Source organism: Phocoena phocoena, chromosome 9 (genome assembly GCF_963924675.1).
Source record: "Phocoena phocoena chromosome 9, mPhoPho1.1, whole genome shotgun sequence".
Classification (NCBI taxonomy): domain Eukaryota; kingdom Metazoa; phylum Chordata; class Mammalia; order Artiodactyla; family Phocoenidae; genus Phocoena; species Phocoena phocoena.
The window spans coordinates 20,085,326-20,103,879 of NC_089227.1; the positions used below are offsets into that span (position 1 = coordinate 20,085,326).

The window sequence follows — 18,554 nt, forward strand, 5'->3', positions numbered from 1 at the left end:
AAAAAATATATTTGTATTTTTATAAGTTGATTTTTGCCAAGAAAAAAGAGAAGAATATCATGGAAAAAAAGACAAAGGCAGAAATAGGCTCACTGGAGAGGGGATGGCCAGAGTAGAAAAGCAGTAAAAAAGAAAGTTATTTCCTACTAGGTTATCTTTTCTTAAATTACAGTGTGGTATAGCTGTAGAAATCTTCAATTTTGTGTTAATAGCATTTTTCTCAGATAATTAATGAGCTTAACTCTACTATTTTCTCTTTGTCACCTGATGCAGCAAGTACAAATTAACTTTAGCTTGAGGATAGAACCTTAGCGATATCAAGTAGGTTTTCTAACTCAAGTCTAGGAATAGTAGCTTTGTATTAGTTTTTAAAATATATAATTCAAGTTTTTAAGCATCACAAAGGAAATCCTAGTAAAACATGCTCTTTGTCATGAAGCACCAAGTACTCACCGTTAACCGTGTTAGGGAAATTCCACCCAACCTGGCTACAGAGAAACTTCACGTACTGACTTCTCTGCAATTCTTTAATGCTTTCTTTGTTCCAGCTGCTTGTTTGAACATGGTTAGATTAATTATGGATGCCAGCAGGCTCAGGTGGACCAAGTTTCAAATCTTAGTTTTGCTGCTTACCTAATGAGACCTTGAGCAACTGACTGAACCTCCCTTAGCCTCATTTTCCTCAACTGTAGATGGGGATACTATCATTACTACCTTGTTAGCAGCTGTAGACAGCATGTGTGTGGAATACCTGGAGCATAGTAGGTTCTCAATTAATGAGCACTTTCTCTCAAACTCAGAGGATCCCATAACGGCATCTCCCAGGTTATGATACTGTAATTGCTCTACTCTAGCATCAACGATATATAATTCACAGTGTCACAGTAAGCAAACCTTTTGGTGTCATGTAGTCGTGGTGTGATCTAACCAGGTGTCACCTTCCACAGTCAGAGAGAGGCAGCAAGTCTTGAGCAAGACTTCGCTGATAAATGAACAAATTTATTCCTGCTTCTTCAAATCCACAGATTCCTGCCTATGGTCTCCTTGAGAGGAGCCAGTCTCCATGTTCCTCTTAACCTTTCCTTTCTGTTCTTAAAACAAACCCTCCTAAAATAACTGGAAGGAATGATACCATGCTCTTTATGACCCTAATTCAATGACATCTGGCTTTAATTTAATATTACATATAAGTTATTAACCCATGACAGAAATGAAACAGACACTCAAATGCCTTGTTGTCCTAGGATAGATTAGCGGTGCCCAGACTACACTTTGAGAATGTCTTCACTAACACGTCAAGAGCCTTACTGAAATCTCCCATCTGTTTTCTTATTTCATGTATTTGTCCTGTATGCACAAATCCCGCACACTACTAGCCCAAGATTGTGTGCGATGTAAAAGCAAGTAATGATTTGCAGAAAGTAATATTCTAGAAAGCTATTCTTAGTCTCATAGTTCTTGGATTAATACTTTCAACTTAGTTTTTTTTCAATATTCTTAGGTTTTATTTTGGATAATTTGGGAACAATTAAGATACAGGATGTTAGCAAGCGTTTTTGAAAACCTTGAGACTAAATTATAAGAACTACAGACATGCCATCACTACAGCCCACTTGGCTTCCTTCTCCTGGTGTCCTCACCTGTCCTGCTCTGCACATGGTTTTCCTTGAGGTTATTATCTCCCCACAGATGCATACCATGTTTTGGATTTAATTGGTGTAAATCAGGTTATACGGAAAAAATTGGCACTTGATTTCATACCCACTGGTTTACCTACATCAGTTAAATTACATTGGATTTAAAATTAAAGAAATTTCTTACAGCCACAGCTTGCGATGAGCAAATAAGAGTAGGACCCAAATGGCTGCCCCTCCTGAGCATACCTCCTACCCCCTCCTCTAATGTTCCCCAAATCACTAACCATCTTGAGCTCGGAGTAAATTCCATTGTCATTGGGGAAAGATTTCTGGTGGAAATGCTCCCAAAATTCTAAGTCATGGTGGGATGCAGAGATTCCTAAGATTCAGAAAGCATTTTTAATCATCCATGAAAACGAAAAAGTAAGAAACTTACAAACCTTTTCTTTTGCAGTCCAGTGTTCGTATGGGAAACACGTAGTTGTGGCAAAGAGAAGAGTCCACCTCAGGCTTGATGACTGGGGGTTTCCCTGACACTTGGGGTTTTGGATCCAAATGTTCCTTTTCTTCTTCATTACACAACTGTTCAGATTTTATCTGCCTCAGTTTTTTATTTTTTAGTCCTTGTGGGCTTTCACACTTGGCGTAGTTCCCCAAATTCCGGTTCCTTGGAATCTGCAACATTGAAATAAGCGTTTCCATCTCACAAGTACAATGCCAGGGATTGTCATAGAGACGCAGGTAGCTCAGGAGAGGTGTGTAAATGAACACTTCCTCTGTCAAGACTTTGATCTGGTTGTGCTGCAGTAAGAGAGTGGTAAGTTTATTTAAACCAAAGAAAGTCTCACTCTCAATTTTGGAGATCTCATTCTGTTGTAAATCCAAGCTTTTCAGCTTTTTAAACTTGGCAAACATGTTGTTCTTCAGTACGCGGATTTTGTTTCTTGCTAATAGCATGTGCAGCAAATCCTGAGGCCAGCCGGGCAGCACGTAAACTAGTTTTCTCTCTTGACAATCTAAGTATTTCTCGTGAAGATATGTGTACACTTCACAGGGGAGGCCTGGAGCATAGCGCTTGACCAGGCTGGAGCCCTTCCGGCTCCCACCAGCCCGGCTGTGATTCACTCGGTTTCTCGAACCCCCAGGGCTTCCTTTGCGTTCAGCGGCTTTACAAAAGAAGAGCAGGATTAAGATGGTTACCACGCGCATCCTGACATCCAGCTGGCCCCAATTACTTGGTGTGACAGATGGAACAATGACAGTATTCCTTTGAAATCCACGTTTGGGTAATCTTAACTAATGCAGTTCAGGAACAATGAGGCCCAGCTGAGGTACGGTGGAGTCCCTAGATTGCAGGAGGAAAAAATATTTAGAGACCATTGTGAGCAACGCAATTGACACATAATAGCAAGTTTTCAAGTTACTTTTATTTTTAAGCAAAGGCATTCCGTTAATAAAGGCACATGCAGAAGAGTGGTGTAGAAGGCTCCACACCCTCCTACTTGCCTGGTTTGGTGGCTAAATGTTTGGGCCCTGAGTGTGAATCAAGGCTCTTCTACTTGCTGAACTGTGTGACCTCAGGCTAATTATTTAACCTCATCTTCAGCATCTGTAAAGTGGGACTGAGGATACCTCTAGTATTGCTGGGAAGATGAAACAGGCTCATGGGCATCAAACACTTCGCAGTGCCTGATCCAGGGGAAGTACTCCACATTGTTAGGACTTAGCATTATGAAAACTGAAACTGGATTCAAGAAATTCAAGGGATTCTCCTTACAGCTTTGAGATGCGCAAATCAGAGTAGGACTCCAATGAATGTCCTCCTGAGCTTATTTTTTTCTTTCCTTTACTGTCTCCCAATCACCAATCATGTTGAAGGTGGGCTCCAGAAATACTCAGGGTAAACTGCAACTGTCCTTGTCATTTACTGCACATCTTGGCTTAAATGTCACCTTCTCAGCAACACCTTCTCTGATTGCTCTATTTAAAAGTAGTACCCCTTCCCACTCGCTGGTCGCCCTCTACTCCGTTTCTGGTTTTATTTCTCTCCAGGGCACGTATCACCATCTGTCAAAATAGATATTTTGCTTCTTTTGTTTATTGTCCTTCTCCCCCAACTAGGATGTAAACTTCATAAGGGCAGGAATTTTTCTCTATTTTGTTCACTGCTGTATTTCCAGCACCTGTAGAGTTTCTAGCACATAGCAGGTTCTTGATAAATATTTGAATTGCATGAATTCAGGTAACCACTCTATAAAAATATTAATAATCTCATAAATTTAGTTATTATATTTTTTGGTATCTATTCTTCCCTTAAGTATTACTGATGACTTCCAAGAGCTGCACATTTTTTTTAACATCTTTATTGGAGTATAATTGCTTTACAATGGTGTGTTAGTTTCTGCTTTATAACAAAGTCAATCAGCTATACATATACATCTATCCCCATATCTCCTCCCTCTTGCGTCTCCCTCCCACCCTCCCTATCCTACCCCTCTAGATGGTCAGAGCACCGAGCTGATCTCCCTGTGCTATGCGGCTGCTTCCCACTAGCTATCTATTTTACATTTGGTAGTGTGTATATGTCCATGACACTCTCTCACTTCGTCCCAGCTCACCCTTCCCCCTCCCTGTGTTGTCCTCAAGTCCATTCTCTACGTCTGTGTCTTTATTCCTGTCCTGCCCTTAGGTGCTTCAGAACTTTTTTTTTTAGATTCCATATATATGTGTTAGCATATGCTATTTGTTTTTCTCTTTCAGACTTCACTCTGTATGACAGACTCTAGGTCCATCCACCTCACTACAAATAAGTCAATTTCATTTCTTTTTATGGCTGAGTAATATTCCATTGTATATATGTGCCACATCTTCTCTATCCATTCATCTGTCGATGGACACTTAGGTTACTTCCATGTCCTGGCTATTGTAAATAGAGCTGCAATGAACATTGTGGTACATGACTCTTTTTGAATTATGGTTTTCTCAGGGTATATGCACAGTAGTGGGATTGCTGGGTCATATGGTAGTTCTATTTGTACTTTTTTAAGGAACCTCCATACTGTTCTCCATAGTGGCTGTATCAATTTACATTCCCACCAACAGTGCAAGAGGGTTCCCTTTTCTCCACACCCTCTCCAGCATTTATTGTTTGTAGATTTTTTGATGATGGCCATTCTGACCATTGTGAGGTGATACCTCATTGTAGTTCTGATTTGCATTTCCCTAATGATAAATGATGTTGAGCATCCTTTCATGTGTTTGTTGGCAGTCTGTATATCTTCTTTGGAGAAATGTCTATTTAGGTCTTCTGCCCATTTTTGGATTGGGTTGTTTATTTTTTTGATATGGAGCTGCATAAGCTGCTGCTGCTTGTAAATTTTGGAGATTAATCCTTTGTCAGTTGCTTCGTTTGCAAATATTTTCTCCCATTCTGAGGGTTGTCTTTTTGTCTTGTTTATGGTTTCCTTTGCTGTCAAGAGCTGTACAGTTTTAAGAATTGTTTTCATCTTTAAAATTCTGAAATTGGTTTTGGTTTGTACTTATTACTTAGGACATAGCCCATTCTTGGCAGAGACAGAAATATTCAAAATGGATTTATAATTAATAACATTTCTGTTGTTATTGTCGTGGGGCTCTTTGGTTATAACTGGCAGATGTGTTTCCTATTCATTGTAGCAGTGTGAATGCCAGGATCACCCCCTTACCTGGAGTTTTCCTGCTTGTACAGGTCTCCTCCATCTAGAATACCTTTCCCCTTCTTTGCCCCAAGCATTCCTCCCATTCACTGTTTTGTGTCCCCTCCCCTCACTGCTTCTCTTCTGTCTCAGATTTGGAGTTTTACTTACTGTTAGTCTAGACCCAGAGAGCTGATTGTATAACACAAGCCTTGTTTCCCCTGCCAGATCACAAGCTGTGCAGGTGTCTCTGGTTCCAGAACTAATCAGGTACTTGACCTTTCTGACTCTCCACATCTCAATCTGCAACTCATTGTAAACTGTATATAAATCTAACCTAAAATAGAAATATTTTGTTAATTACTATGCATGATGAATTATTCATGATATTCATGCTTAATTATTTGTGGGGAGGAAGTGTGCTGATGTTTGCAACTTACTTTAAAATGCATAAAAAATTAAGATGGATTGAGGGACAGAGAGATGGATGTACAGGTGGATATGTGATAAAGCAAATATAGTAAAATATAAATTGTAGAATATGGGTGGGTGATGGGTACATTCACTGTACAATTCTTTACTTCTCTCAACTTTTTTGTATGTTTGAACGTTAAAAGGTAACAAAACCCCCCAAATTAACAAAAATGTCATGCCACAAAAAAGCAGACTGGTTTTCTTCAAGTGCTTCAAAGCTGAAAGCTCTAAGTATATACAGTTTCTTCCCAAAATAGTTTTCTCTTTCCCCCTTCCTTCTTTAATCCTCAAACAATAATAAACATATGTATACTTTTTAATTTTAAAGCCAAAATAAATCATTTTTTCCAGGGAAAGGAAACCATATACTTGGGACAAGTTATTTGCCAGGGTTTTTGTTTGTTTTCTGATGAATACACAGCAGTGAATGTAGGATGGAAAAACTTTAAAGATTTGTAATATGGTGTTTAATAATGTGTAACTTGTTTGATTTAGGCCTCTGTAGAAACTTGCAAGAGCTGAATGTCTCTGACTGTCCAACACTCACGGTGAGTATAAGAAGCTTATTTTACTGTTGTTTATATAGATTCAGACTTGCTCCACTGGAGTACTAATACACAGAGATTCTGCCAAAATACATGCCTGTGTGCTCATTTAGGATTAAATATGGAGAAAAGCAAACTATGTTAAATACTGGCAAGAAATTTTATCCAACTTATGTAATGCTCTTATTATTCCTGTAGATATGTCCAAGGTTGGAGTCTCTGGAAAGTGGAAACTATTCAACAACTAGACAAAAATGAACTATATTTCTGTTTAAGGCCATGTGTGCATGAGACAGAAAAAATTGGGCCCCAACAGAGACAATAGGCTCAATTTATAAGTCTTCATGGCTATCAGCTGTGGCACCAAAGAAGATGGAAATGAACATGTAACTCTAGCCAACTCCTTCCTGGTCCCTGTCTCCAGGCTTTCCTCTACTTCCAATCTGTCTTACACCCTGTGGACACAGAATATTCCTTCTTAGAGGCAGATGTGACCACTTCACTACCATCTGCCATCATTTAGACACACACTTATCATCTACACTATTGGATAGAGTCAAAGCTCTTTAACATTACTGTACCTTGGAGACCCTCGGTCATCTTGTCTCTGCCTCCCTTTCCAGCCTCATCTTCTCATAAATCCTACATGCACATTAAGTTTCAGCAGCCACAAGCTGCTATGCTTTCTTTCCTGCATGCACCAAGCTCCTCTTGCTGTTTTGCCTTTGCTCCGGCTGTGCTCTTTGCTTGGAGATAGGAGGGAAAAGAATGAACAGCCTGGTTGCTTCCCCCTCCTCATTAAGCACCAGCTCCAGGATGAAGTCCATGCACAGGTGAAAAGACTTTGTGAATTGGCTCTTCCTTGCTACCTACCCAGCCTCCTCATTAACAGTTCTTTCTTTCAGATTTCTACTGGATTTCATTCTTTCTGTGGATATTTTTAGCACCTACTATGTTAAAGATATATTTATCTTTATATATAAAGATATATAGGGAACTTATATGTTATAAAATAGAGGTTCTATAGGGAATTTAAGATGAATTTTCAGTTTTGGCCCTCAGGGAGCTTTAGTTCTCACTTGGATAAAAGATCATATTCTTTAATTTGGCTTTCTAATAGGAAAGTCAAAATAATTCCATCTGGGCTTCCCTGGTGGCGCAGTGGTTGAGAGTCCGCCTGCCGATGCAGGGGACACGGGTTTGCGCCCCGGTCTGGGAAGATCCCACATGCCGCGGAGCGGCTGGGACTGTGAGCCATGGCCGCCGAGCCTGCGCGTCTGGAGCCTGTGCTCCACAACGGGAGAGGCTACAACAGTGAGAGGCCCGCGTACCGCCAAAAAAACCCAATTCCATCTGTGTTGAATTTGTGAACATCAAAGTGTTTTCCAGTTTTAGAGTTTAATAATGTACAGGGCTGATAACTTTATCTAGCTACATTTTACTGTTGTCTTTCCCTTTGAGACAAAGACTGAGAGACAGGCTTACATTTAAGGAGTTGAGTAACATTCATTCAAAAAGCTTTGATTTCTAAGAAGCTTGCCTTATGAATATATTACATCCGGAAAGATTCTGAGTGCATCATAGACAAATTCATGGACCATCCTGCAATGTAGACACTGAAACAATTTTTGCATTTATGTGCTCAAACATTTGGGGATTGAAATTTGAGCTCTTTTAAATATTGAGAACAAAATTCCTTTGAACTTCCTCCTCATCTCAAAGGGAAAATCAGATTATTCTATGTTACATAATGCCTACTTCATCTTCCTCTTGCTGGCTCCCATATATTTTCATCTGTGTGGCCACCTCTCTAGGGTGTAAACCAGCTTTCTATCTTCCTCCTTGTCCCATTTCATTTGCATTTTTGCCGGCGTCTTCCACCAGGTGCACAATCACTTTGATGGTTGATTGGCACCATGAACATTTTTGAAGATAGATTCTTTCTATTGAACTATAATGCCACACATTATGTTTGTTCTCTCCATTCCTGTTGGGAAAAAGTGTACTGTATACTCTTTAATCTGTACATGTATATCCAAATCCTACATTTTGGTGGTGGAGTGTCTAGAAAAATTGCTGGTATCTTGAATGCAGTGGCAAGAGTACAGTGTTTATTGAAAGCCCTGCACTTGTTCTCATGCGTCATTGGCACACAGAACCTTTTGACAACAGAACCTTTTTTTACAACTTAAAAAAAAAAATCTTGTGTTCTCTTTAAGGTGTGGTTTGCTTCCCCTGTAAATCAACCAATTCTTATCCCATGTGCGAGATGCTCTGACCTACAGGATTTTGTTATTTTAATATTCATGATTCCAGGAAGCAGCTAGGGACAGAATGTTAGGCATTGATGATCCTGCTGAAAGTAAACCTTTGCCATCCTTAGTGGTGTTCGGGGAAGCCATATTGACCATGCAGAATTCTTCCCCGAACCTCATCTCCTAGCCTAGTGCCAGTTTACCTCTTCCTGCAAAGGCCTATTCTTCCAGGACAACGTACCACAAATATTTGAAACTAGCAGACTTCTTCAGTGTTCCTGGGGAGACTCATAAATCATTAAATAAATACAAACCCGCTGCTACTCATTCTAGAACATTTTGTAAATAGTTACCAATACAAGAAGCAGCACCATTGCAATCAAAGCTTGAAACACATCTGTCTTGCAAATGTCAATTTAGGGCTCATGCTTGAAATCACTCTGTGTTTTTCTCATGTTGCAGTCATACTGTGTATGTGTGTGTGTGTATATATATATATTACTAGGAGAGACTGTTGTCTGGATTTCAGCTCTCTGGGAGAGGGTTCCCTGAATCTTTGATATTCTCCCCTGCAGTACCCCCTGCATTAAATTTCATGTCCAACACGTATGCAGCCTATATTTTACTTCAGGACATCTCAAACTTAACGTAAATTTGGTGCAAGGCTGTTTAGCTGTTTTAATATCTTCAGTAACAGAATCACAGAAACTTAATCACACACACACACCTCTGTATAAATATACATGCGTAAATATGGACCCTTTTCTTTTTTTTTTTTTTGCGGTACGCAGGCCTCTCACTGTTGTGGCCTCTCCCGTTGTGGAGCACAGGCTCCCGACGCGCAGGCTCAGCGGCTATGGCTGACGGGCCCAGCTGCTCCGCGGCATTGGGATCTTCCCAGACCGGGGCACGAACCCGTGTCCCCTGCATCGGCAGGCGGACTCTCAACCACTGCGCCACCAGGGAAGCCCTGGACTCACTTTTTAATGAAGTCCAGTTGAAAGAGTTTCATCCTGTCTTTCAGAATGATTTTAGTAAATTTAAAAATGGATCCATTTTTAATCATTTTCATGTATCTAACGAGTCAGGAGTGTTTGACACTTTGACACGAGCTCAAAGGGTTGAACTGGCAAGGGTTCAGATTTTAATGAAGTGTCATTGTGATGCAATGGGACTTTATTTCCAAAGAAAGGGAACGGGAGGGAGTAATGAACCTTCAAGCAAAGCCATCACCTTCTACTTAATTTGATTTATAAATGATAACAGAGACTATGAAGAGACCAAGACTCGAATATACTTTTTTGGAGTAGGGAGTGAGATAATAGAGAGATAATAGGGAAATAGCAAAGCCTGTTAGACTTTGATAAGATTCTTCCCTGTGTTTTTATGCACAATGAATCAATGAGATACATCTCTGAGAGCTGTCCTGGAGTCCTGTATCTCAATCTATCTAACACAACTATCACCAACAGGACAATGCGACTCCTGCCGAGGTAATACTTGTGTTATCTGTATTACACTGAAACTAGTTTTGCTCCTCTAGGCTCTGACTTGCTCTAGTATTCCCCAAAGGCAGTGATCCTTTTACTAACACCCCACCACCTTGGTACCCCTATTCTGATAACAGGACTGCTTTCAAGTCCCCAGGCTAGTGCCTAACCTCTCCCTCCTTAGCCTTGCCTTGGCCGGTATTTGGGGGTCACTCTTGTAGCAGTTTGCCCAGTAGGTTGAGTTAGGCTCTGCCTATCTCTTTCTGGTCCTCATTCCTGGGCTTTGGAGCCTGGCCCATCAATCCCAGTCCAGTGTTTGGACTTCTCTACAACAGAACCCCAATATCCTGCCTCCTTAGACCCTGAGCACTGCAGAGCCAGGTTCCCTGTTGTCATGCTCTGGTTACCTATTGGGACCCCCCCCCCCCAATCACCTCCAGGAAACCTGCGTTTTTTTGATCTATGGACTGTTGACAAGCCAGCACTTCTTTGGAGAAGAAGGGAAAGGAGAATATAAGACATCACTAAGAGTTGACAGAATATTCAATTTTATCAAAAATTTACGTCATTCAATTATTCTTTATTTTCACCAAGGAAAAGACTAATCAGGAAGAGTATATGCTCATATTGGGAGAGATTCAAAACAGTTTTCAAACTACTGTGAAAGAATGAACCATTTTTGAGAATGTAACTTTTTTGAGATCCTTCGGAAAATAACAGTGAGGCATTTAGAGAAGCTTAAACAGAGAAAATTATAGGTGGGAATTCTCCTTATCTTTTCTCTCTAACCATTTTCTGGAAATATGCAAGACTAAAAAAAGGTGGTAACATATTTGCTTTATCTCATTAATTGACTTTCCATATTCTAGTCAGTCAAATCTACCAAAGATTTCCTTTGAAATTTCTCATGAGTCTGTAAAAAAATAGAGGGTTTTCCTCCTTCCAGGCATTTGATATACATTTATTTTTTTTCTTGTATGATTTGTTTTTGTTTAAACTTATAATCAACCTAGAATTAATTGTGGTAGATAAATGAAGCAGTGATCTAACAGGTTCATCTAACTATGACTTGTGCAGCCCAAAGCCTGTTTTTTTGCAGTCCATGAGCTAAGAATATTTTTTTTTCACATCAAGAGCTGTTAAACCCTTGGGGATAGTGGGGCAGGGGAGGGGGAGAGATAAATTACAAGTTTGGGATTAACATATACACACTACTATATACAAAACAGATGAACAACAAGGACCTACTGTATAGCACAGGGAACCCTATTCAATATCTTGTGATAACCTATAATGGAAAAGAATCTGAAAAAGAATATATATATGTATACTTGTATGTATAACTGAATCACTTTGCTGTACACCGAAACTAACACATTGTAAATTAACTATACTTCAGTAATTTAAAAAAAAGAGTTGTTAAATAACTAACCAGTTATTCCAGCATCATCTATTGAATAAAACTTTTCTCAAGTGATGTGTGATACCTCTTTATATATCTAAAATTTTTATATAGGTAGTACATACAAAAAACTCATCACCTTCTAATGTTTTTGTACATGTTACTATTATCTATGTTCTAGAGGTTATGACCATTGTATCTGTATGGTTAAAATATTACAGCACTGTGCATCTCTTCCCAACTCCATGTTCAGTGACCTCTCTCACTGGTAGCTTAGAACCAGCCAAAATGGGAGTGTTCTGTACCATGAAAAATGCCATACAATACAAATTAGGGTTTGATTTAATTTTTTGTTGATTGTTTAGACTGGAGAAGACAAGATAGCAGATTAAAAGTGTGTCATGTCTGCAACCTACAGAATGGGAGAAAATATTTGCAAATGATGTGACTGACAAGGGCTTAGTTTCCAAGATATACAAACAGCTCATACAAGTCAACAACAAAAAAACAAACAACCCAATCCCCAAACGGGCAGAAGACCTAAATACACATTTCTCCAAAGAAGAAATACAGATGGCCAATAGGCACATGAAAAGATGCTCAACATCGCTAATTATTACAGAAATGCAAATCAAAACTACAATAAGGGCTTCCCTGGTGGCGCAGTGGTTGAGAAACTGCCTGCCAATGCAGGGGACACAGGTTCGAGCCCTGGTCTTGGAAGATCCCACATGCCGCGGAGCAACTAGGTCCGTGAGCCACAACTACTGAGCCTGCGCGTTTGGAGCTTGTGCTACACAAAAAGAGAGGCCGCGACAGTGAGAGGCCCGTGCACCGCGATGAAGAGTGGCCCCTGCTTACCACAGCTGGAGAAAGCCCACGCACAGAAATGAAGACCTAACACAGCCAAAAATAAATAAATAAAAAGGCAACTATCAGAAGTCAACAATTTAAAAAAACTACAATGAGGTATCACCTCACACCAGTCAGAATGGTCATCATTAAAAAGTCTACAAATAACAAACGCTGGAGAGGGTGTGGAGAGAAGGGAACCCTCCTACACTGCTGGTGAGAATGTAAGTTGGTGCAGTCACTGTGGAAAACATTATGGAGGTTCCTCAGAAAACTAAAAACAGAATTACCATATGATCCAACAATCCCATTCCTGGGCATATATTCAGAGAAAACTATAATTCAAAAAATACATGACATGCATCACTATTTCATAGCAGCACTATTCACAATAGCCAAGACATGGAAACAACCTAAACGTCCATTGACAGATGAATGGTTGAAGATACATAATACAATGGAATACTACTCAGCCAAAAAAGAGAATGAAATAAAGCCATTTGCAGCAACATGGATGCAACTAGAGATTGTCATACTAAGTGAAGTCAGTCAGAAAAAGAAAGACAAATACCATATGGTAACACTTATATGTGGAATCTAAAATATGACACAAATGAACCTATCTATGAAACAGAAACGGAATCACGGACATAGAGAACAGACTTGTGGTTACCAAGGGGGCAGGGGGTTGGGGGAGGGATGGAGTGGGAGGTTGGGGTTAGCAGATGTAAGCTTTTATGTATAGAATGGATAAGCAACAAGGTCCTACTGTATAGCACAGAGAACTATATTCAATATCCTATGATAAACCATAATAGAAAATAATATTAACAAAGAATGTATATATATGTATAACTGAATCACTTTGCTGTACAGCAGAAATTAACACAACATTGTAAATCAACTATACTTCAATAAAAAATATTGAAAAAAAGTATGTTATATCTGTAGCTACAACATTATGATTAGCACAAAAAAGTTGAGGAAATACCTTTTCAGTACTTGAAAACTGTCACATCATTGATGGATGAGTGAAATCTGGACATAAATCTTTGTGGTTTTACTTTTGTCTTAACCATTAATATAAATAAAAATATTCATATTGGAATTATACCCATTCCTCAAGCTTTTGAACTTTATTTTTTGGTTAAAAAAAAGAAATACATCAGAGTGAACAATTTTATTTTTTCTTTATGTGCACATAGGAGAAGACAAAAGTACTAGCTACATTTATGAGTTTGGCAAAAGTCAATGAATGAAAACATTGTTTGAGAATCAACTGACTATATGAAATTAGCAATAAACAGTATTGTGTATGTTATTATTTGTAAGTTGTGTGCTGTACATCTTTTATATATGTAAAATAGTTAATGTAAAATAGTAAGGATGTGGGCTTCCCTGGTCACGCAGTGGTTAAGAATCCGCCTGCCAATGCAAGGGACACGGGTTCGAGCCCTGGTCCGGGAATATCCCACATGCTGTGGAACAACTAAGCCCGTGAGCCACAACTACTGAGCCTGTGTTCTAGAGCCCACAAGCCACAACTACTGAGCCCACGTGCTACAACCACTGAAGCTTGCGCACCTACAGTCTGTGCTCTGCAACAAGAGAAGCCACTGCAATAAGCCTGTGCACCGCAGCGAAGACCCAACGCAGCCAAAAATAAATAAAATAAAAAAATGTATTTAAGAAAATAGTAAGATGTACAAATTTACAGTAAACATATATACATTTATATGCATACATGTTTTTGAAGACCCAGCTGTAAGATATTTACCAGCATGTCAATAATTAAAGGTAAAATAAGTTGGGAACTAATCCATATTTTTATAATATTTAGTCTCCCTATCAGGAACATAGTATACTTCTAAAATTTTTCTTTCAAATGTTCTTAAATGTCTCAAAATTTTGTTTTATTCATATGGATAGTCTGTGGTGTCTTTTTCATTGCCATTGTGAATAGTATCCTTTCTGATTATGATTTCTCATTATATTTTCTAAATGGTTACTTTTGGACTTGGGCATGATGTACATGTATCTTTTTAAACTTTTCATTTGTATGATTTGATTTCTTTCCTTTTAAAATAAAAAACAGAGCTATGAAATTACTTCTAAAGAAGAACTTAGGCAAAGCTTATAAGATTTGATAAATATTGTTCTCATTTTCTAAACAAACTGTTGTATATTTGATTATATGTTGATTACCGCTTTGACCTAATAATTATTTAGAAGAGGATTTTTGGTTTCAAATAGTTGAAGTTTCTTAATTAAGCTTATGTTTTTAATTCTAGTTTTTTACACTGTGGTCAAGTAATGTGGACTGAATTATTTCTACTTTTTGAAATTTATTGAGATTTCTTGGTGGACTAGTTTATATACTCAATTTCAGTAAATCATCCATGAATGTTTAAAACAAACGAGTTTCTTTCAGAGAACATTTCTAGGTGTATATGCACATATATGTATAAATTCTCGATATGTCATACATAAGTGATATATTAGTTGCCTATTATGATAAGGCTTCTATTAATTTATTTTTGTTATTTTACACGTAAAGATTAATAAGTAGTATGTTTCATTATAGATTGTAGCAGTTGTTCACATAAAATTATATCTTTTATCCTGGTTGATATTTCTTTGCCTTAAATTCTTTTTAATCTGTTATTTATACAGTCACGTTTGGTTTCTTTTGTGGTTTTGTGGAATAACTTTATGTATACCCATATTTTTAACCTTTGTGTTGCTGTATTTTAGGTTTATCTTTTACATGCAGCACATAGCTAACTTCTATTTTTAAAAATTTCAATCTCTTTGCCTTTTTAAGAGGGAAGTTTAAAAGACTAATATTTCTTGTCAAAACTGAGTGTTTGGTCTTATTTTTATCATCTTGCTTTATGTTTTAGATTTTTAAATTTCTTACGTTACTGCACTGTACTCATCTTCTCTGCCTTTTGCTATAAAAGTGTTATTTCTATAATCTGAATGCATTTCAAAGACATATGCATATTCTATTGTGTATTCTAACTAGTGGATATTTGTATGTTTTTTAAAAACATGCTTTAACATGCATTTCTCTAATTATCAAAGTCACGATGAAACAGTAACTTTGGCTCCCCCTGTGTTAGGCAAGAGATCTGATACACTTTAATTCTCCCTTGAACTTGATGTTCTTCTACTTCCACTCACCTATATGTAAATACCTATTAATTGTGATTTTTGTTAATCATTTAACTTTCCTTTTAATGTTGATTTTTGGTGTTTGAACTCAACATTGTAATCATATTTATAATGATTATGCAGTCCTAACTCTAGTTTTATCATTCATCGATGGTCCATTTGTTCCACAATTTCCTTATTCTTTAATTTTGATTTTGATTCACCCTATGATGACTGGAAATATAGTTTTAAAAACTCTTTATCTGGCAAGATGTGCAAGTATTAGATTTTCAGTCATTACTTTCTGAAGATGACTTTCTGTTATCTTGAAGGATGAACAACAAATTCTCTTGGTGTATGGTTCTTGAATCATGTCCCTTACTCTATCCTTAAAACCCTACAAATGTTGCTCCATAATCTTTACTATTTCAAGTTAAAGAGAAGTCTAAAGCCAGCCTGATTTTTCTCTTCCTTTGTTGGTAACCTATTTTTTCCTGCCAAGATGCTGGCATGAACTTCCTTTTCTCTGAGAAATTAAAAACATCTTCCAAACTTAACTGTGTTCTTTCAATTAACTTTTCCTGGAACATAGTAAACCTTTTGAACATTAAAACTTAGATTTTTCTCAGCCAAGGAAGGTGTTTTTCTCTTCCTTCCTTCTTTTTTTTTAAAATAAATTTATTTATTTATTTACTTTTGGCTGTGTTGAGTCTTCATTGCTATGCCCAGGCTTCCTCTAGTTGTGGCGAGCGGGGGCTACTCGTCGTCATGGTGCGCGGGCTTCTCATTGTGGTGGCTTCTCTTGTTGCAGAGCACAGGCTCTAGGTGCGTGGGCTTCAGTAGTTGTGGCACATGGGCTCAGTAGTTGTGGCTCACAGCCTTAGTTGCTCCACAGCATGTGGGATCTTCCTGGACCACAGCTCGAACCCGTGTCCCCTGAATTGGCAGGCGGATTCTTAACCACTGCGCCACCAGGGAAGCCCTCTTTTTTTTTCTATTAATTAAACTAAAGTCTTTATACAAATTTCATCAAGTTTTCTACTCATGTCCTTTTATTTTTGCTCTAGGATCCAATGTAGGGTTCCATATTGCATTCAGTTGTCATTTCTCCTTAGTCTCCTCAAATCTGTGCCAGTCGTCAGTAGTTCCTTGTATTTCATGACCTCGACACTTGAAGAATACGGTTTAGTTATTTATCTTATATAATGTCCCTCAATTTGGGTTTATCTGATGGATATTTTTCTTTTTAAATGCTTCTATTCCATTTGTTCAGGTTTTATCTTAAGAAACCCCTTTTACTTTTAGATCGATTTTTATTCTTGTCCTTCAAAGCTGTCATCTTCTCTCTCATCATTTTTATTTCTGTATACATTTTCTCAGCATACTGCATTCTCTATATCAGTAGTTCTGAAAGTGTGTTCCAAGGACAGCAGTGTCCCGATAAATGTTTAATAACTGGCTGGGGTAGGGAGTAAAGGTATTTTTTTTGCCGTACGCTGGCCTCTCACTCTCGTGGCCTCTCCCGTTGCGGAGGACAGGCTCCGGACGCGGAGGCTCAGCGGCCATGGCTCACGGGCTCAGCTGCTCCGCGGCACGTGGGATCTTCCCGGACCGGGGCACGAACCCGCATCCCCTGCATTGGCAGGCGGACTCTCAACCACTGCGCCACCAGGGAAGCCCTAAAGGTGTGTTTTGATTTGTAGGATTTATTGATTTCTGTGATATAAATAATTCCATCATGGCCAATTTTAAGCTACCAACATGATGCCACTGAATGTGGAATTGGGAAGAGATGCTAACAATTGGTTCTCATGGGCTGGTACAAGCCAGCTCCAGAAGCACCACTGTGGAGGGCCCCTGACCGTTTCAGGAATTCTGTAGGATTCTTTGTCCTGCAATACAGAACATCACTCAGTACTTTTCTTTAGACATTTCATATTAAGATATATATGTGATGAATATATGTGCATGTATGAATGTGTGTTTATATATAGAAAGAGAATATATGTGCATGTGTGTATGTATGTATGTGTGTATGTATCTATAGATAGAAAGAGAGTGGGGGGTGAAGAGGGAAGAGAGAGAGAAATATATATTTAAAAATCCATAAATCCATATGTGAAAATCTGAACTCGCAAAGTAGATGATTTGGGAGTAGCATATATCACAGTACAAATTATTTTTTTAACTTAAAACATCTCTTCCAACCATAGTTTGAGATAAACTTTTCTCCTAGGAAATTTAAAATAACACTACATCTCTGCATAATTTTTTAAGGACATTTATTTTACAAATGAAGCTATACCTTTAGTGGGCAACAGATAGAAAAATAGGACCCAAAATGAGAATTCTGTTTTGATTTTAACTTCTAGTTCTTGCTATTGAGACAACACTTAGGATAAAACTAATTAATATTGATGTTTTTCGCCATATGAAAAAAATGTACATTGACTTTCTTATCTATAATAAAAATACATTTCATAATGATTCTCTATTTTTGCTCTGCTTTCCATTGTTTCAAACATGCTTGGGTATGCAAAAGCATTTGTTAAGTGGTAAATAACCAGAGATGTGTTATTTGTTGCTGTTCTCATTGTCTCTCGTGTCTTTAGTATTTCTTTCCAAAGAAAAATGTAATTTGTTTGCCTTTCTTAGCAACAGTGATTTGCCAGTTTTTTATTTCAATATTTTTCCTCACTTCTTTGGGGACTTGCTCAGTTTTCTAAAGTTGAAAATGAGGGCTGCCCACAGCTCATGCCCATTCCAAAACATTTTTTGCTTTTAAATATTTCCTGAATTAAACCCTCTCCATTTATTCCCATTGCCACAATCTAGGTGGCACTCTCAGCACCTCATTTGGTGCAGCATCCTGATGGTTCACTCTTGGTCTCTCTTCCCTTCAATATGCTCTGCCTTATGCTGCGAGACATATCATCCTGAACTTAGTCTTATCACGTCTTTGACATCCTTAAGGTCTAGACTCTTCCCTTACTGTCCAAAAACATTATGTTGATAATACAACATTATATAAAGCAACTATACTCCAATAAAAAAAACATTATGCTGACA

General features: G+C 38.2%; 1 protein-coding gene across 1 annotated transcript in view; it reads right to left on the reverse strand.

The window, feature by feature from the left end:
* The window catches only part of LRRC17 (leucine rich repeat containing 17), a 31,499-nt gene that overhangs the window by 10,348 nt on the left and 2,597 nt on the right, over window positions 1-18,554 (reverse strand). Inside the window, exon 2 of the mRNA XM_065883395.1 lies at window positions 2,078-2,982. Coding sequence (XP_065739467.1) covers window positions 2,078-2,846 — 769 coding nt within the window. The 5' untranslated portion in view covers window positions 2,847-2,982. The remainder of the gene's footprint in view (window positions 1-2,077; window positions 2,983-18,554) is intronic.